The sequence below is a fragment of the Cupressus sempervirens genome, chromosome 7 (assembly GCF_028749045.1).
Source record: "Cupressus sempervirens isolate cs-2001-9-10 chromosome 7, ASM2874904v1, whole genome shotgun sequence".
NCBI classification, from domain to species: Eukaryota; Viridiplantae; Streptophyta; class Pinopsida; order Cupressales; family Cupressaceae; genus Cupressus; species Cupressus sempervirens.
The window spans coordinates 889,867,439-889,889,452 of record NC_143124.1 but is presented as its reverse complement, the minus strand read 5'-3'; the positions used below and the strand labels follow the sequence as shown (position 1 = coordinate 889,889,452).

Below are 22,014 nucleotides of genomic sequence, written 5' to 3'. Positions count from 1 at the left end.
TACTAAATGGAGTAATGCGTGGTAAACAACACCTTTAGGTCTTAATGTCTACAAATGGCATATGGCATTGATCTAATTCCCACTGTCTTTATCGCTCTGTTTGCTATCTACAAATGTGTTGAAGCCGAGGCACATGGAATAATTTGTGTCTTCAACAATTTCTAGCAACGTGTTGGCTATTTACGTAGCCACACATTCTTCTAGGGCACTCCTCTGATCTAAATAAATCAATGTATGGAATCTTCATATTATTATAGGATAGAATCATTTTTATTGTCGGGCACCAATGATCACTGTGTAAAGCTATTTATTAGGTTACCAAGGTCACCACAACGTATTATGTGAATTTGTGTAGTTCAGCTTCAACTTTTAGTTATTGAATTTCTGCTTAGAATTTCTTTTTCTCTTCCCCTTCTGAGCTATGCAATCTTTTCCCTTCTGAGCTATTTGATCGTCTGTGAAATCTTGTGAGATATTTTCTACACTTTTGAGAGTTATGGCAGTGAAGGTTGCCTCCGAGAGAAGTGTAAATTGTTATTCAGATTGGAATACCCACAATATGATTCCTGATCATGGTGTTTCAGAGAACAAGGAAAGCTGTCATTCAATGGTGCCCAGTATGGCATCAGATCTTGATAACGATGGTTATTTGAAAGACCCCATAAAATCAGAGGAGAATGGTAACTATCAGCCATCTTTCAGAAGGTAAGAATTCAGATACCTTTATTCTTTCTCGCTTTAGTAGTTAGCACCGCCTATCCATGTTGTCAATAATGTGGAATTTCAAGTTGGTATGGTAACTTTATGATTTTGATGAAAGATGTAAGCTGGCGACTCTCGTGAAAGATGGAACTCTACTGAAATTCTAAGTTGTGATTCAATCTTGCATAATAGATTTCTAGTATAGTTGTTTAAAAAATAACAAGTGTAAGACAAGAATATCGATTAACAATACTACAGATCTTAGTTCTTACCCGTTGCCCAGTTTAGGTATATTCAAACAATTGATAAAAAAGTAAATTGATATGTAAATGGAACTCTGTCAATAAACTGATGGCTGAAGATATTGGTTGTAGGCTAGAGGGAAAAGTGGCCATAATCACAGGAGGGGCAAGAGGAATTGGAGAAGCAACTGTTAGACTATTTGCAAAACATGGGGCAAGTGTTGTAATAGCAGACATTGAAGATGATGAAGGGAAGATGGTTTGTGAGTCTTTGTCTCAAGCAGCGACATACATGCATTGTGATGTAAGCAATGAAGAAGATGTTTCCCATGTTGTAAACATGACAGTTTCCAAATATGGGAGGCTAGATATCATGTTTAACAATGCAGGAATCCTTGGGGAGCAAGCAAAAAGGAAGAGTATAATGGATTTTGATGTAGATGAGTTTGACAATGTGATGGGTGTGAATGTGAAGGGAGTTTGTCTTGGCATGAAACATGCTGCAAGAACAATGGTTCCTAGAAGAAGTGGGTGCATCATTTCTACAGCAAGTGTGGCAGGTGTGCGAGGGGGGCTTGGGCCTCATGCTTACACTGCTTCCAAGCATGCCATTGTTGGTCTCACCAAGAATGCTGCTTGTGAGTTGGGAAAGTATGGGATTAGAGTCAATTGCATATCTCCTTTTGGGGTAGCAACCTCAATGATGATTAATGCATGGGAGAAATATGAGGGAGAAATGTATGATGATGTTGATGACCAAGAGGGGAGAATTGAAGAGTTTGTAAGAAGTCTTGCAAATTTGAAGGAGCAAACTCTGAGAGCCATAGACATAGCAGAAGCAGCTCTATATCTAGTGAGTGATGAAGCCAAGTATGTTAGTGGCCACAATTTGGTGGTTGATGGAGGTATTACCAGTGTAAATAACTGTGTTGGCTTCTAAGCCTTTGTTTCATTTTTGCTTTACTCTCCATGAATGCCCATATTGAGAATGATGAGCTCTGTAATTATAGGTATTAGAGTTGAAATTAAAATGTATTTCTCTTGTATGGAAAGTTTTCATGTGCACTGTTAATACTCAATAGATCATAAAGTATAGGAAAGAGAGAACTAAAAACTAAGAAAAAAACAAAAAGAATTCCTCTAATAAAGTGGTAAAAATCATATAAAATGGAATGAATACCTATCATTACAGCGTGTATTTGAGCTTCTTTTGGGCCACTTATCTTAGCAGTCAAGGAAGCCAGAAGACTGTTGATGCTAGACATCAGACCTTAAAAGTCTACACACTGATATAAAATTATCGATGTCTTCAAATTTCTCCTTTGGGAACTACAACTCTTACTATAGTTAAAATGCAAGTGGATATGGTGGTCTTGATACTGTTACTTTAATAGTGGTCCTTTTAAGCATTACTAAAATCATGGGACTGATTTGTTTTATAACAATAGCATATGGAAAATTTACAGAAGTTATTAAAGCTTGACTTTTGTGATAAGAGATGACCTCTAAATATTACTTTTAGTTTTTCTTGGAGCTTTTTAGTTTTTCTTCTATGGCAGTCATTAGAATGCACCTTCCCTTCCCATAGAGCAAATATAATTCATTTAGACTTAAAATTTGGAGAGCAGGTGGATATATGTTGCATATTCCTTTTTCTTTTTCTTTGTTCCTATAATTTTTATTCTTTTTCTCTGTTCCTATAACTTCTATAAATTGTTTGATAGGAATATTATATGGATTAAATATATAATTATATTATTAAAGATTTATATAAATCATATTATTAAAGATTTTTATATAATTATATTATTAAACTTTCATAAATTGTTTGATATGAATATGATAGGAACATTATATGGATTAAAATTTTAGAATATTTTTTAAAGATAATTATATTATTCATATTTTATGTTATTTATGGTTTTAAATTAGATTTAATCTATATAAATGGTTAAATGGTTAACCATTGATATCAATTTGACATCATAGAATTTATATTGTTGGATTAATTGTTCAATTTCATTTAGAATTAAATATGGAGAACTGATCCATATATGTTGCTTTATGGTTATAGGTCTTTTTCTTAATGTTGCTTTGTAGTCACTAGCCTTTTCTTAATTAGTATTTTATTATGAACCTTCATAAATTTTTTGATAGGAATATTATATGGATTAAAAATTCTAAGTATTTTTAAAAGATTTATATATAATTATATTTTTGAAATTTTATGTTATTTATGGTTTCAAACTAGGTTAAATTTTTTTTTAAATGGTTAACCATAGATATCATTTTGACATCGTAGAATTTATATTGTTGAATTAATTGTTCAATCATTAGAATTTGTAGACTAATTTAGCATGATCGGTTTATTGTCTAGGGAATTACTCTATAGTCTAAAGATACCATATTCAATAATGTATAATCGATACATATCAAATATTATTGTTTATTATTTTATTTTTTTTGTGAAGGAGTGAAGTTGGTTAAATATTTCTTCATAAAATTCTTACTTTATTTATTCTTATAAATTATAAACCATTCATCTACCATGGAACTTTATCTATTAAAAAACAAAATTGACTTATTTTTCTTATATTTGAATTATAAGAAGACAAAAAAGGTGTGATTTCAAATCTCTTGCATTTAGGTTTAACTTTTGTGCTCAACGAAAAATAATCTTATATAAGATTTTATATAAAAAATTTAGATACAAATACAAACGATGGAATTTTAGGATGGAGAAAAGTCTAATACATATGTCACATATGTTAGTCCATAATGTGACATAAAGAATAATGCTATAGGAACTATACATAGTTAGATGATTTTCTTTTCTTGCATACTGTTAGATGTTAGGCACCTCTCTAATGTGAAAAAATAATTGTGTAAATTTTATTTTGTTATAAAATAATTGATAGGACAAAAGAAGATGAAAATATAATGTCTTGATGATTTATAAGCTTATGTGAGACACTTCTGGTTATTTCCTTAATTGAAGGAATGAGGTAGAATATTTATCTTTTTCTTCTAAGGCTTTGATTGTGTAGAGATGCATGGATAATTTTATATTGCATCTCACAATTTGTTTGTAAAAAGATAGTTCTCTTAAGGATTAAAAAAATGATTACATAACTATCAAATTAATTTATTTTAGAATATTTATTTTGGTAATGTATTTATTAGATGTAGTGGTTTTTCCTTTTTGTATGAATTGATCATAGTTTCTACATTAAAATATTGATATGAACTTCTTTCTTTCATCTAAACTCAAAATATTTCTATTTAGAACTATGGTGTATTATAAAATAGGCTATATTGTCATTAATGAAGATTTATAATAGAAAAAAGAAAATGTTAATATAATAGTTTAAACAATAATACATAGATCAAATATTTAAATTACTTGTATTCTTCAAAAATAAAAATTAATAATTTTTAATTGCCACATACTAAAAAATAGGTTAAGGAAAATAATAATTTATAAGTGCCACATACTAAAAAATAGGTTATAGGATCATATACTTGGATAATAACCTATTTCAATCAATCAACATGTTTTTCTTTTGACTTTGTGAGTTTAAAATTATTATTTTAAATTATAAAGAATATTAAGATTGTTTGCTAGTGTAGTTCTATTACCAAGACCATTTAAAGTCTAAAATTCAATAAACTCAGTTTGTTAAAGTTCTGATTAGATAAGCATTGGGATGGCCTAGACTTGTTATAGGATAGCCATCAAGGAAAATAGTATGAATCTCATGAGATATGAGAGACTATAAAGATAAAGAACTAGAAACTATAAGCTTTTGACCATAGAAAAGAATTGGCGAGTCAAAACAAGGGAAATGAACCTATAATTGAGGATTCTCTTTCATGACTCATAAAATAGAAATATGAGAAGAGAAGAATTGTTTCTCCTTGCACAATCTGCAATACTTGAAGCAATATTATTATCAAGGACCTTATTATCCTAGGAAGCAAACTATCACATACCCACTTAGGGATTAACTAACTACATAGAAGAGATAATGTGAGAACCAATTAGGATACATGTGTGAACCATAGAAGAAGGCTAAGAAAATGAAGTCACTAGATCAATAAGATTCAATAATCTAATAGGATTTGATTGAACCACTAGAGCACTTGTAATTGAGGCAATCAAACTTAAAGAAAGAGGGAAATAAATGGGGAATTCTAAGGTCACATTAGTGTATAGACACACATCAATAATATCCTTATAGAAGAAAGAAGCCTTGATAGTCAAGTGGTTTTCATTGGTATTCTTCCATTAGGTGGAAGAATCTTTCCTTCATGAAAGATAAAAGTCTGAAGCTAAAAGAAAAATAGCAAAGTAGTGAAAAAATCTAAAAAGAATCCCTCACTTAATCTAGTGTTTTCTCTCAAGGATTATCCCCAACTATCAACACAAGGAAGTTTGGAGATGTCAATATCAACTAAAGTACTAGAAAAAGTGGTATGTCTTAACCACAAAGTAGAATTCTCAACTTTTTAAAATCATCCTACTAAGTTTCCTATTGCTTCAAGTGTTCTCTTAATATTGGAGGGGGAGGTTTAAGATTTTGATCCAAAATGGGTGTGCATGAAGTGGCTCAAAGATTTAATGCTTAGAGATCTAAGCATTAAATCTTTATCCTTAGAAGAGAAAGAAGATAGATGTAATGCTTAGAGATCTAAGCATTAAATTTTTATCCTTAGTAGAGAAAGAAGAGGAAATGAAAAATCCTTTTTCATAGGGATAAATCTCAATAATGCAATCAAAATGGGTTTCCAAGTAGTTGAGGCCGAACTGTGCAAATCTGGAAAAGATGGAAAAGGGTTGGATAGAAAATACACCAAAACCATACACTAGAAGAACTTCTAATTCTTATGAATATATACACTACAAACAACCACATGAGATAGTTTGGCACAATAGAGAATATTAATCACTCATTGGACCAACCTAGTAGTGAAGGAAAAGTTGCATGATCTAGCCAAGTAATGATCAATGGGAGAATAATCTCTAACACTAATACCAATTATGAAAGAACCCTTAATAGACCCAATAGAGGAAATACATTGTACAACATTGAAAGAAGAGTAAGGGTGGCTTGGAGTAGCACTGGTAAAATAATTCTCATAAACAAGAGCATTCACCTGCCCACAATAAGTGCCAAGGATAGAAAATCAAGTCATATATAGAAACCAATTTCCCCAAGTCTTTTCTAACAACTAACATATTAGAGAAATAAAGTTATTACTTCATATTCATAGGAAAAAATTTATATCAATTATGTTTATGTGAATGAGATTAATAGTTACAATTAGTTAAACAAAAATTTCATAACTAACAATGGAAGAAACCATCAATGAATTTACCAAGGAATTTAAAATCTACATACCATAGAATTCAAAACCAAAAATCATCTAGGGATGCTTCTACAAAATCCAAGTTAGTCCATAAATACCACTTAGGATCAAATGGCAATTTCCATCAAATACCACTATATCATTTAGGGCATCAAATATTGGTGTATCATTCAGGGCATCAAATACCATTATATCAGGTGTATCATTTAGGGCATCAAATACCACTGTATCAATTAGAGTATCAAATATTGTTGTATCATTTAGACATCAAATATCCATTACTAACTATGGCAATAACATTTAGTTAGAAAATATGTTCATATTCATTATTCAAATAAATGGAATACTGAAATAACAATCCATTAGATAAACCTATCTCTTGCATATAGATAAACCTATCTCTTGCATATAGATATATTCCATGTCCAATTGGAAGTTCAACTAATCTAACTGGTTGCCAATTATATTTATGAGAAGAGTTTCTTTCATTTAAGGAAATAACTAGAACAATGATACAAATCAAACGATCTTATCCTCTACTTGAATAAACATCATAAAAGTAAAATACTTGTTACCAACAAATGCTTGAATTCTTATCTTATCTTTTTCTAATGCACATCCTAACATCTTTTGGAGAGTGGAAACATTGTCAAGGGCTTAACCTCCTAACCACAGACCTTAAACTTATCCCCAAACTTTCTAACCAGAAAGGCCCTCCCTACCCAGAATAGACATGGAACACCTTGTCAACCATTGAGCATCCTGGCACTTAATCCCACCACTCAACTTGATAACAGAGTATATGAATTGGACATGCATGAGCTATATGATTCTTTAAAAGTAATAAATTTGTGTCCTAGGCGAGTCCTAGGTGTTAAATCTCATAGTAATTCAACTCTTTTGTTGAAACTTAGCTGGTGGAATAATAATATAAATTTGGTACTATCATAATTCAGTTCTTAAGTCCCGAGATCTTCTCTTAAGGAACTAGAAAGAAAAATCTTGAATATGGAATCCAACTAAAATGAAGAAGTGTCTTGGCATAATAGATATAATTAGTTCAAACTTTAACATAGTAAGTTGGACTCATAGAGTGTACTATTCAATATTATAGTCAATACTGATACATAGAACTATTGACCCAATCCTTTCCTCTATACTATCAAATGTAATGATGTATATATCAAATATGACTTGGGAAAACTAATCACATAACCAGATCAAGAAGTTATGGAGCTTTGGGTTTGACTACATATAGTCAGCTCTTGAAGTACATGCTCCAAAATGCAGGTCTCCAAATTGAAAATCATTTTGATGATATAATGGATCGATATGGTGTTTAATCAATCATAGAAGTACAAAACAGAAGAGGTGAGGAACCAAAGTATATAGTTGAACTCAAGTTTTATGGTTCTCGAACTTGTATCTGAAAGAAGACATTCAAAGAAAATATAAAGGCTTCCAAGAAGCTATGGCTCTTGGAATAGTTATAAAAAGAAGAAAACTAACTTCTTGAACCATCGATAAATATAAGATGCCAAGTGTACATTCTCATCTCTAATAAATAAATACGAGGAAGAACTCAAAGGTTACTAAATCAAAAAGGATTATATATATATATATATAAAATTTTGAATGGTGACATTATATTATTATTATTTTATCCAAGGTTATACGTACTAAGGTATGCATATCTAAATACATGTATTACTTGGAAGATTATTTTATCTTCATATCTTCTCAAGGTATACACATATTTAGGTGTATGTGTTTTAATAGATATGAGCTTATATAAATTAATACTATGGTGGCACCATACTTTTATACCTATGTGCAAATACATATATATGTATTAATTGAAGTGATGAGAATGTCAATATAAGTCATTAAAGGTATGTACTTTGATTATGTTAAAATGTTTAATGTTTTATTCATTTTCCAACTAGCTCATCTGTGTCCAATGTGTGTATCCTGTTATGCAATCGATAGGTCCTCAACCATTTTGATTCAAGCTTCATACCCATTTTCCTAGTTATGGTGATGTCCCTATGCCCAATTCCTTTTTGACAATGCTTCCACCCCTTTGACATGCTCCCTACAAGGAAATTCTCCATAGTTAATTCATATTACCATAACAAGTTATTAATTATAAATGATCATAATAGCTAATTTCCTTTTCAATTCCCATGCATCCATGATAAATAATCAACTATTTGAAATAGCTTTAAAATATCATCATAATGGTTAACTAGCATGTCATCTTCATATGAAATTATAATGATTAACCATCTTACCATTTCACATGATTATAAAAAAATTTAACTATCACCTTACTTCATGTGAAACCTCAATGACCATATGAACATTTTAAATTGGATCAAAATTTGGGATGTAAAATCATAGATCAAGGTGCACTTAGAATAAACTACAAGAAACTTATCTAATGAAGCATCTTAGAGACTAGCATAAGAAACATAATACTCAAGTTCCATGCATAGTATTTAACTCAAACAGAAAAATATAAAATAGAGTCTTAGATGATACAATAATAATTTTAGTGGTTTAAGAACACATTATTGGTAAGAGACACTGCATAGGTCTTTAGATGTTCTAATTGATTAAAAATCAAGTTATTATGCCCATCTACATTGCACCATTCAATCATACTTGGAGTCATCTTAAGATTTCTTAAGAATGGAATTTATATTCTCATGTTTAGTATTTGGTCTAATACTTACTCTCATATAGATTTCTTAAGTCATGGACCTATGGGAAGGTTGATGGATGACTGGAGTAGCTTAAATTCCATATTTCTATTATTCAATAATAATTGGTGTGCAAGATAAAAGCTTTTGTGTATTAGGTTCTAGTTAGAGGATGAAGAATAGAAATTATGTTGTAAATGATCCTTATGCAGGTCTGATGGAGCACTTTTAATGAAAACCTTGTGATCTAGGAAGTTTTTTCTACATATATGATAGCATGAGATTAATTCTTTTGGTCCACATTGGTATTTTCATTTTTATTTAGTTGATATTTTGTACCCACATTTGATCATTTTGCTAAGAATTTTTGAGATGACATGTAGCTTATCTATTTTCTTGTTGTGGACATATAAGATCAATTTTTTTGGTCATGTTAATGGATATAGATGTTGTGGATATCAATTTTGTGTAGTTTTACATGCACAAGACAATGGTTTAAGGTTTGAATCGAAGAAGATCATTGTGACAAAGAAGTGGGCAATGAAGCGCATGAAATTAGAGAAATATACTAAATTGGACTGTGCTTTGGAATTTGTAAATGTTGTTTCTTATTTTAATGTCTACTATGATGTTGTGATTGTCTAATACATAAAAAAGCCTTTTTATTTTGAGTAGTGAGCTCTAGGAAGTGTGCCTAAATGCATGTACTTTCCCATTTGCAATACTTCTATGGAGAATTTTCATCTTGTAGTTCATCCCCATTATTATTTTCTCCCTGAATCAAGTTTCCACTTATTAAAATCTTGGTGTTATTGTGTTGCAAGATTATTTCTACTATGTTCTTACATCTTACTTCTTGTCACATGTGTTAAGTGGTTAAATAATTAGATTAATAAAGTTAAAGATTACAAAATATTAATTCAACCCCAACCCTGAATCCCCTAGTGTTCCTTTATTAAAACACACAGTTGAATAGGGTATGCAAAGGAACATAGGAAAGAGTGCAATTCATTTCACAAAAAAAAAATCTCCAAAAAAATTGATGTTTTGTTAAGACATATTGAGGTTCAATGCTAAAGTTTTTTGAATTCAATATCTATAAAACATACCTATCAAAATATGAGATGCAAGGCTTCAAATACTATGAAATGAAAATTTAAAACTTATATGTCAATATAAAAACTATTTTCCTTAATGTAGAATTTCCATGCTTAGACTATTCCTTCTATGATGCTAAAGTTTATTCTTTCATACCATGCTTACTAACACTATCTTATCTTAGGCAAGAGCCTACAATACAATGGTAAATTGTGAGCCTCTTATCGAAAAGGTCTTGGTTTTGAATCTACTCATTCTTAATAAAATAATAATTAATCTTGGCTTTGGCCTCTTAACGATAAAAAAAAAAACTATCTTATCTAAACTTATAACAAATATAAATAATGAATACCATCTCCAAAGATATCTACAATAAGGCACAAATAAGAAACATATATCATCATATAACTAAAAATTTATATGGAGAAACACTAGTAAAATAAATTCCACCAAGAAGAGAGTCCAAATAGTTAGTATATTTGAAAAAAAAAAAATTACAATACGTCATTTTTTTGTTCTTTTTTCCCCCACTATGGAAGAACCTCTACAACTTTGACCAACCCTTTATGCATCCCATGTGTTATTGTGTAAAGTAAATTTATATTCAAATTTTCCTCTAAAATTATACATAGGATCTATATATATAATGGGAGGAGTTTCTAATTACCATTTAAGGCATCCAAACAAAACTCTTGATCACAAACCATCTCAACCCTTATATTTCCTCCATAGAATTCAATATGTCATGAATTCTAGATCAAATACTTTCCATCCAAATTGAATTCTTAAAACTTAGAGATAAATACTATTTAAAATATAGTAAACATATGATTAAATACCAAGATATTATTGTTGCCTCTTCCAAGAATCCACTAGGTGAAGTATAAATGTCACTTTTTTTTTTTTTACTTCTCATGTTATTAACTATCCCATTCTAGGAATCCATGTGTGATAAAAAGAATATCAAATTAATTATTGCTACAACTCACTTTTATTGTTTCTAGTGAGTATACTACAAATAATTTGGTGAAAATAAATATTACAAAATATTTCCCAACACACCCTTAGTGTCTTAGAAAAGTTTTCAAGGATGTTGGTGTTGGAAGTCTTATTGGGAATCAAGATACTAAGAAGGGATTTTAACTCCTTGAAAGAAAATAATAGATTAACAAAATTCACTCCTCATCCATCTCATATCTTAGATCATATACCATGTAATCATAAACTATAAAACTAAAATACATCTAACTATGCATCACATCCATAAATATAAATGTAAATGTAAACACATAACACAAATATTTGGTTACCTAGAAACCCACCAAGGTGAAGGTAAAATTAGGGTGGCAACACAAATTTTCACTATTGTAGTAATAAAATGTGCATGTTAAGGCTACAATGTTTGATCACTTCTTCTGATCTACATTGTGAGGGTTCTACCATGTTAAGAGCTTACAATAATGTTAAGTCTACCTTGATTAAAGGATTCAAACTTACAACTAAGTAAGCACTCTATTAGGAGATTTAGCTAGGTGTATTAAAACCACTTTGTTAAGAGATTTACCCTAGTCCACTTGTTAGAATGTCTCAGTTCTTGATCTTTTGGTTAGCACTTGATGCTAGATTATGGATCTTCTCGATCCTTGTCTGATTGATCTCTTAATCTGATATACTTTCTCCTGCCCTCCACTGCTAGGTTTCTCTATTTGATCTTTCTCTTCGATCATCAAACTTATCCTTCCTTTGCTCTATCATTGGCCTTCTCATGCATACACAATCATCCCTTTGATTTAGGGTTTTGTTTCTTCTTAAATAGACAACTAGAGAAGGTTCTAGGTCATGATCAACAATCTAGAGTTCTCCCTTTTGCCACTTAGTCCTTCTAATTTTTTGATTGATTACTCTACCTTCCTATGGATTGGTGTCCTTTAAAAAAATGTGTAATTAGCTCCTTAGCTATCTCTACAGTCCATAAATCTCACATAGAAGTTGGCCAAAAATGATTTACATAAGTGTTTGTGCCATCACAAAATCATATGTCAAAACTGGTTTACTCGACAATTGAATATCTTGGCGCTCATTCATAACTAATATTCATGAACTTTTCCTTGATTCTTAATTGTTCAAGAGTAAATAAATCACTTAGCATATACTATCTCTCCTTTGGTTGCTTTACTATCCTTTACTGAGCTTATAATAAAACTTGGCCAATACTAGAGTTCTCTGCAACCTTAGAGTTTCCTTATGTGTAATTCAAAATCTAAACAATACCATGAAACTTAGTCTACTTTAGGTGGCTTGGTCACAGTGATGACCAACCAACTCTGCCTAGAAAATGACTAAGTGTTAGAGACTAATAAGAAACATGGCTAAGAGATCAACAATCTCCCCCTTAGACATTAGTGGCAAAAATACTTTTTTGTAACTCAACAATCCATTCAAAATTACCTACTATGGCACTCCCCCTTAGACTATGATTCATTCTCCAAAAAGACTTCAATATGTACAATATATGTACATGTCTCTCCAAAATCAATATTCATACATGTGATATTGAATATATGAGATTCCATTTACATATCTTATATTTTTCTCTTGTAGTGGTGTCATGGTGTCATTCCCTTATTATTCACCCTTATTTTTGACACTTATGGCATGGGGTTTGTAGGGGTCAATTGGTACTTATCCAAAAAGGTTTTATGATTTTGTAAAATCACCTCAAATCCATGATTCCACCTTGATCTTGTATATGAGAAATGTTAGTATGCTAATAGAAACCAAATTTAAATAAAGCTTCTACAAACTAAACAAAATTCATAAACTTCAAGATAGACTAAGAGAGCTCTCAATTGAGAATATGAGCCATTAATGGACTCTCTCAATAAGAAGCTCTCTTGTTGAGTAGATTTGTCTAAATAGATAAGATGTATGCTCAAGCTTTATGCTTCAAAAAGGGCTTCAAATGGAGTTGGAATTTGGGTGTGAGTGTATGGTTTTGATGTAAAATGGCTTATTAAAATGGCATTATGACTTTACTTCATGGATTGTGTTATTTTGCAAAGGGGCAGGATCCAATTTATAGGCAAGAGGCTTGAGGGATTGAGGGCTAAGATGCAAGGATGGGAAAAAGCTCATGGAGGGCTCAGATGGGATGAGAAGAGAGCACATGGATTGTGCTTCCTTACAGCCAATCAAGGAGTGACACATGTCACATGGTGAGAGGATGGAGGAAAGGGGAAGGATGAATCAAAAAAGGAGGCTCAAGGGATAAAATCTTCATAAAGACCCTCATGATGGCTTGTAAGAGCAATAAAAGGGCTTGGAAGAGTCATTTATGGCCTAGTGGGCTTCATAAAGTTTTATGGTTGAGATATTTTGAGGGTGATGAGAGCAATTTCGACTTGGGATTGATTAGGAGGGCTTTAAGCTTGCTTAGGCTTGTGAAAATGATTAGAGGATGGATTAGGATGGTTTAGGATTAGCTTAGGGATAGGCAAGTGGATGGCATTTAATGAGGGTGGGTGAAGGAGGAGATATTTGTTTACTTTGGCTTGGGTTAGTAAGTCTTAACCCATATTTAGAGAATGTGACAAGGTTAGGAGGGGATAAGGATTAGGTTTAAAGACATCTTCTAGAAGAGTCTAGACTTTGGATGAGGATAAAGACTTTCTAGAATAGTCTAGAATTTCCTAGGATGAGGATGAAGACTTTCTAGAAGAGTCTAGAACTTCTTAGGATGAGGATAAATTAGATTTTTAGGAAATAAATAAAGTTTTATTTATTTCAAGGGTTTGGGTTGAGGAGATATTTATTAAAACTTTTTTTAATAAACATGAGGATTAATATTTAATCTTAATTAAATATTTTGAGTTGGGATTAGGGGTAGGAAATGATGGGATTAGCCTTTAATCAAAATTAAAGAAGGATTAGAAGATTTTGGAAGAGGTTAGTGGTCTTAAGGAAATTGGCCAAGTTTTGGGCAAAAAATAAATTTTTTATTTATTTTGGGTTTTTTGGTCAATTTATTAATTAAATAATTAATAAATAAGGAAATAATGTTTAAATAAGATTTAAACATTTTTGGGAGGGATTCCTTAATTAAATATTTTTAATTAAGATAAAGGGATTTAATGGCCTAAAAATAAATAAATTAATTAATTAATGATGATGTCATCAGGGACTTTTTTTTAGAAAATAAAAATATTATTTTCTAAAGGATTTTTAGGTGTCTACAGATCTAACTAATTCCATAACCTGAATCTAGATTTCTAGTTTTGCTACTAGATCTATTAAACTGTCTGCAATAGAGAGACGTGAACCTCTCTTGACTAAGTCCTTTGTAGTTGATAGCTCCTTCTACATTACCTACATATGAGGTAGCAACATGGTTTGAATAGAAATTAATTTTTTTTCTAATGTTTCTGTCTTTATCCATCAACTCAGTTAATCTTCCTTGACAAATGTCAATTTATTGAATATCTATGAAAGCTTGAACTTGCATTCTTTCTCAAAGAATGTGCACTTTCCTTCGACTCTTCTTATAACTGATCAATTGAGTGTTGATTATCCATGGTGAAGAACTCAACATCAAAAATATTTATATACAAAGAATGAATGTTCTGCAAAATACCTTCTAACATATATACAAGGTTTGAAATCTCAACCTATTTTATTGTGATTTCTATTGAGACTTTCTCCAAAACTTTGTTCTCAAAATCTTTCTTAGACCATCTCATCAATTTCTCATTGGTCTCTATATCCTCATTATTAACCTTTTCAACTATATGAACTAATTGTTCCAAAAATTTTCCTTACTCATTTACATTTTGGATCTCAAATGCATCTACAAAAATGTCTTTTATACCATGAAGTGCCTATTTTTTCTTAAATTCCTTTCTAATTTATTCTCAAGCTATATCTTTCTTCTCAACAATGCTTGTATGATTTGTATTTTTTCAAAATTCATTGTATAAGGGTCATACTTAGGCAATGTAATGACCTCATCTAATCTAACTGGGGTCTCAAGTGACTCAATATTATTCATAACTAAATGTGACCTTGGAGTGTTGACATTCATCAGTGCAATTTGAAACTATTTCCCTTTAGCACTAGGTCCAAGTATTTGTTGCCATATATAGAAGTACTCTCTTGATGAGTAGGTGTAGCCTATCAAATAAGTGTAAAATTTGATGCATCACTATGAATAGAAAAAACACTTGGCAACTTTATGAGGGCTTGGATAGCCTCTTTCTCCTTTGGCTTCTTGGCCTCCTTGGGCTTAGGTTGATTAGCTACCTTTGTTCCCTCAACATGAGGTCCTAAGGCAGTAGTTGTAGATTGATTTGTTTTACTTTTCTTAACTCTTTCATCATAATAAATAACAATAGAAAGGGGATATTTGATCACTATTAAAGGTTTTCCCTGTTCCTTGGCACTAACATCTTGTTTTCCCTTATTATGAAGTGTCACTGATGTAGTTTGAAAGTTATCAATTGGGGTGTTCACAGTTGGTGCAATGCCAATCCAAGGGTAATTTTGGATTTGTATTATTATTAGATTGGTGCATTGAAGAAGAGTGTCTAAGGTTTGGCGTGAAACAAATTTTAGTTCTTCCTTAGTCAAAGCACTTAGATAATGTTGTTTCTCTTTAGGAATATTTTCTATAGTGACAACATCCTCATGTTCACTATCTTCTTCCTTCTTACTAATTTGTTCTTCCAAGCTCTCACGCTCATCATAGTCTTCTTGATTATCCAACTCAATTGCATCTTTGTAAGTTCTTCTTCTTTCTTGTCTGCTATTGATGGACTTGTAACAACCTAAATACTTTCATCCATATCAAAACACTTTCATGTATAACCTCATTTTCTTTATTCCTCAAAATTTTGTAAGTTCTTATCTTTGGTACAAATTTCTTCACAAAATTTCTTAGGGAAATGGACATATGTGTCTTCCCTAAATTAAGCATTGTCTAGGCTAATGTAGCCACTCTTAATTTCCTTTTTCTAGATAATGCCCACTTCTACTTTTGATCCAATTTATTGTATAGGTCTTCTAGAATTCTTTGCCTAGTTCTATAGGTGTATATTTAAATTTTGTCATCATATTTATCATGGCCTTTTTAATTTTTTCCTAGTCTTCCTTATTCAAAGAATCATACTTAATATGTTTGAAGCCTACTAGTCTAGCTGAATTTCTTATGTTCTTGCATACCTGGTCAATGTCCATGGGAGGTCGTCTAGAAACAATCTAAAGTTTTCTAAGATCATCAAACTAATTTTGTCACCCTCATCCTCCTCATTATCAAGAATGATTACTATCTTCCTTCTTGGCCTCTTCTTTGGACACTTCTTGATCCCTTTTGTGGTAGAATTTCTCTTTGGTGAAATTTAATTCATTCGAATTTTCTTTGGTTTAGTAGTTGGAGGTGGTGTTTCTTTGGATCCTTTCCTTCTAACTATTCTTCCTTTAGGCTTAGGGGTGGGAGGGGTAACAATTTTCTTCATATTCTTCTTCAATTCCCTCTTCACCTAGGGATACACTATAACAATCTTATTTTTCTTTGTTTCCTTGGGCTCAAAAACCACTAGTTCTTTTCCCTTAGACTCTTTATCTTCTTCTTCTTCTGACTCCTCATCTTCTCCCTTGCCTTTTATTATCTGCAAGGGTCCTTTGCCAAGTTTTCCCTCAAGATCAAGTATCATCATTTTCCTCTTTCTATCCATCTTGGTCACTTTAGTCTGCACCATCATTTTAATATTGAATGAATGATAATTGTTGAAGGCCTCAACATTCTTGTCAATTTCCTCAGATAATGGGACAATAACTATTGTAGTGACTTCATCCACATTCACTTCATATTGCATTGGTCTTAACCATGCAAACCTTGGTAATACTTCTTATGCATATGTGAAATCAATGTCCACCATGAAAAAAATATCTTCATATTAGTGGTCTATAACTAATTATGGAATCCTCATTTTATTTTTCATCTTCCCTTTAAATTATTAAAAGATAACAATCCATTATGGTTTCAAAAATTTCATCCAATTGTTTAATAAAACCATTTATTTTCTCAGTCCTAGGTCTGATTATATCCTATAAAATAGTTCCAATATTTGGGAATGAATTTTGTACATAGAAAAATATACAAACTAACAGTGACCAAAACTTACATGATGTATTCTTTACCTTGCTTAATCCTCCAAGATTTTCTTCCAATTGTGTCAATTGCAGCTTAAAAAGATCATAATTATGATCTTTCTTCATGATCTTATAAACTAGGTCCATTGCAATACGTGGAATGTTGTTCAATCAGCTTGACTAATAGAGCTTGTGTGCTATTACGTGCATAATGAATTCAACAAAAAGATCCTTAATTCCATTAATTGACATTCCTTGGTCATTCCACTTGGCCTTCAACTAGTCTTCATTTATGTTATTTACTACACATCTCATTTCTTCACCTAATCCAAGGTTGGATATCCTATGACTCAGTGGATTATCACCTTGCTAATATTTATTGGTCTACCTTCTAACCATAGTTTCATGTCTTGTACTATTCTTAGTAAAATCGTTATCCATTTCAATTTAAAAACCTTTTTAAATTCTAGGGCACAAGTAAGGCCTTTCTCGACAATAGTCTTGGTCCCATCTCTCATAATTCTATTTTCACATAATTTATCAATCATTTTACAAGTCATAGCCTCTAATCTCTCCAACCTTACACATGTAACATGATCAAACATTATGTACCATTAATACTCTAAGAGGAATTGATGATAGAGCACTTGATGTGTCTCTAGTCATCACAATGTTAGGGTATTCCTTAAACTTTGGTGGAGGACATTGATTATTCCTCACAATTTGCATATTTATTTCCTTCAACATTTCTTTTCCAAATGCATATGCAAAAGATGCCATTTTGAAATAGGGTTTTGAAAGTAACTTCAACAACTTTGTAAAAGAATAAACTCAGTTCTAAGTGTAACTTACTTTACTCTATTGTTTGTTGATGACACATTGTATATCTACTCAAACTTTTTCTCAAATCACTCTCTAGTCACATTGAATCACTCTGGATGCTCTAAATTGCCTAGTGAATGAAAATAAACTTCAAAAAATTGATATAAAACTTCAATCTATCAAATTAGGTTGGTAATAAATGTTTTGTGTTATCTTTGGTACATTACACCTATCTTAGCCTTCACATAAAATTTTATCCACACTACTTTCTTCCATCTCTCAATCTAAATATTACCATTACATGCTTAGCTCGGTCATCATATCAACTTAGCTCTATATGAAATCCTAGCTCATACAAAAATACTTGATCGTCACAAATAATAACACTAATACTTGGCATCTATTATGTATATGAATTGTTTTTCTCAATTCTTTCCTCAAATATGTCCTAGAGCATCTTAATTTATGCAGATATATACTTTTAATCATGTCCCTTGTTAGGAATTGCTATATAATTTATCATTCAAGTTTACAATTCCTTACATACCTTCTTTTCTTAGTTAGAAGTGGTGTGATCACCTGATCCATTGGATTGGGTGATCTCATCTTTACTTGATCCATTATTTCCATTTTTTACCTTCATTCTCTACATTTGATTCAACTTATTCCTTTTTTTTTCTACATCAACTTTTTCTTTTCCCTTGATGTGTTCATTGATTTTTGTTGGTGCTTGGATCTTACAGTTATTGCTGACATGTCCAATCTTGTACCAACTAAAGAAACTAAGTTTCCATTTTACCATTTCTTGTAATTGCCTCTGAAATGTGTTCTAATGCAACTTTTTGAGATGTGACCATATTCTCCACAATACTGACAACTATACCATGTGTTTTAACCCTAGTTATAAGAATTATCTTGCTTAGGTGCATGGTCTTTCTTCTTGGATGTCTAGTCAAATTTTTCCTTAGATCTGCATTCTTGAGCTCTATGTCCATATTGTTGATATTTGTAGAAATGTCATTCAAATCTAGGTGCAATGGGTGTATTTCTTTCCTTTGACTTGCATTCTTGTTCTTGATGTCCTTATTTCTTGCAATTAAAAATAGTTACCATTAAACTTATGCCTAGTATTTTTCTTACCAATCTTGTTTCTACAAATACTTTTTGTGTGTAGATAAACTTTCCACAATTATAGCATGTAGGTTTTCCTTTTGGTTTTGCATTTCTTTGATCTCCGCTCTAGGATAATTATCCTTCGTAAACCAAAGGTGTCACTAGGTGACCTTGGTGATCTCATTAGTTTTTCAAAGTATCTTATCTCTTCACTAGGTTTGTTCATTATTTCCAATAGTTCCTTCTCAGATCTTAACTCATTCCTTGGTTGGTCACTTTGTGATCTTAGATTTGTAATCTCTATGTCCTTTCTATCTAGCTCCTAATTTTCAAGTAGCAATTGATTCATCATGTCTAGTTGATTTTTTGTAAGCTTTTGTACATCAAATTGTTGTAATATCTTATTGGAAAGAATGTTTCTAAGAGGGGAGGGTGAATCAAAAATACTAGCTTTTGACCTATTTTAAATCCTTAATAACATATCTTTGAAATGAACATGCATGCATATAAACATTAAGCAATTATGAGAAACAAATATGCATCACCACATTACACTTGAGATTTTTGTAACCCAGAAACCCTCCAGGAATAAGAAGGTAAAACTAGGGTGGGTATGATACCCACAAAAATTATTGCAGCAATAATGTTTAACCACTTCTGATGGTTTGCCCTATTAAAGGCCTACCCTATTAAAGGCTTTACATTGTATCAATAGTGACCTGGTTAAAGAATTTACAAACACTTTACATGAAGTGCTACCCTATCAAAGGATTTAATCACCTATTTAAAGGATCTACGAAATAGCTATTAAGCTAACCTATCATCATAGGATTTCCTTTCTAATACAATAACTAAAGAGTATTAGGTATAATAAACCTGATAGATTACAATCCTTGATTGCTGAATACAGGCACTTGATCTGCTTTCTTTTGATCTTGATCCTCTGAGATCTGATATTCTTCACTCTGAAAATAGTTTTCCTTCCATATCTTTGTCCTTCTTCATACAATGAGACTTAGTCTTCCTTATAAATATATTTGAAGACTTAGGGTTAGATGTGGATCTACAGTCCATATTGAATCTCAGTTTCCACTCATTCCTTATACTTCTATCATTGGTTGCATGCCTTCTCCATTTTTCTTATTGGCTGCATGAAGATTGCATAGGAAATATAAATGATTTGATCTTATCACTTAAATCCTTTGGGATTCATCATATGTTGACCATGAAAACAGTTTACATCTAAGTTTGTGAAGTTACAAACTCATAAGTTGATTCTGAGTAACTTGTCACTTACTGCTTCCTGATGCTTGGCACCTTCTATAACTCGGCTCCTGTATTCCTATCTTGCTCAGCATTGTTTATGACTCAGCACCTAAATATTGCTCGACACTTGTATCATACTCGGCACTTGTAGTCACTCGGTGCTTGATCTTCACTTGACACCTAAAGACTACTCGACACCTGAAGATCACTCGGCACCTTATGGTTTTCCTGACTTGGCACAACCTGTGGCTCAGCATACATAGGGTACTCGACTTTAATGTAGAAAGTGGTTAAGTGTGGTGGCACTCAAGTGTCAAAACCATTCTTGGACTAACAATCTCCCCCTTTGACATGAGTGTCAAAAACACTTAACTAAGCATTATTTATCTAATCTTATGAGTACGTTCATTGATCTGCTTGGTATATATATAGAGGTTTTAAAAAACCTTGATCAAAATGTTGTAATGTACAATATATACCTCAAAAATTATTATAACTCCCCTTGAATTGATCATGCCTTGTCATGTCATGAATTTTGATGTCTTGTGCCATTATGCCTAATATTCTCTTTAATATATCTTCACAATATTCACAATATTATCTCCCCCTTTTTGATACAGATGTCAAAGGGTCCTAAATAGTAATGCCATGCTTGGCCAAAAATGTCTTATTTACCTCAAGGAGTATTCGGAGAGGTACATCCCAGTTATTTAAGGTAATATCCAATGACTTTTGTTGGATTGCAAGCTCTGCTGCTAGATCAACAAGTCCTTCATGTGTAGAAATGTTTGGATCCTTCTTCAAAACTATTTTTGCACACATTTGCTCCTTTTATAATACTTCCAAGTGAGGAGTGATGGAGGCTTGGATTTGCATCATCTTTTCTTTGATAGTGGCCTCTTCTACTGATAATGCAGCTAATTCCCTCTAAGTGTGAAGTGTTTGAGCAAATTGCTTTTCACTCTGTGTAGTATTTGAGGGTAGTTGCATGCTGGAGAGCTTTAATTTACTCTCAAGATTCAAAATTGTTGGATTTATTTCTTGTGTGAACTTAGAAAAATCACACAATTTTCTATAAAGGGAAAATATGTTCCCTAATACACTCTTTACATTTTCCAATTTCTTAGCTAAGTCAATGTGTCCAAAAATTATGTTATTAGCTATTTTCTGGTTGACTTTGCCTATAAAAAAATTTTCTAACCATACCATTAGTTTAACATTAGTATCATGGTCTTCGTTATTCACTTGGTCAACTATATTAGATAGTTGCTCAAGTATTGGCCTATTTGCATCTAGAGATTGAAGACTGAAAGCATCCATGAATATATCTTTTTATCTCATTCATTGTATACTTGTATTTGTAGTCTTTCCTCATTGTCTCTTGCCTCCTTCTCTTATCCAATTCACTTTGTATTTCATTCATCTTTTCCTCATTTAGAGTGCTTGAATCATAATAGGGTATTTTAATTTCTTCATCAAGCTTAGGAATACCATAATGAATGGTCCTAGCTACCCTAGTAGAACTTGAACTTGGTGTACTGACATGTAAGGTC

General features: G+C 31.7%; 1 protein-coding gene across 2 annotated transcripts; it reads left to right on the top strand.

Annotated features, from left to right (window-relative positions):
• The first annotated feature begins 496 nt into the window (after nucleotides 1–496).
• LOC149550353 (short-chain dehydrogenase reductase 2a-like) lies at nucleotides 497–1,884 on the top strand. 2 transcript variants are annotated; one of them, XM_089795073.1, is made up of 3 exons: nucleotides 497–526; nucleotides 593–705; nucleotides 1,077–1,884. In XM_089795073.1, the coding sequence occupies exons 1-3, from the start codon at nucleotides 497–499 to the stop codon at nucleotides 1,882–1,884; spliced, it is 951 nt and encodes a 316-aa protein (XP_089651199.1). The 2 variants fall into 2 exon arrangements, with proteins under 2 accessions (XP_089651199.1, XP_089651198.1); XM_089795072.1 differs by having other exon boundaries at nucleotides 497–705.
• Nucleotides 1,885–22,014: the final 20,130 nt, after the last annotated feature.

Excerpts from the sequence above, each read along its gene's own strand:
- LOC149550353 (XM_089795072.1), top strand. The coding sequence starts at position 497 with ATGGCAGTGAAGGTTGCCTCCGAGAGAAGTGTAAATTGTTATTCAGAT. Across the intron at positions 706-1,076 it reads TATCAGCCATCTTTCAGAAG|GCTAGAGGGAAAAGTGGCCA; the intron begins GTAAGAATTCAG and ends TATTGGTTGTAG.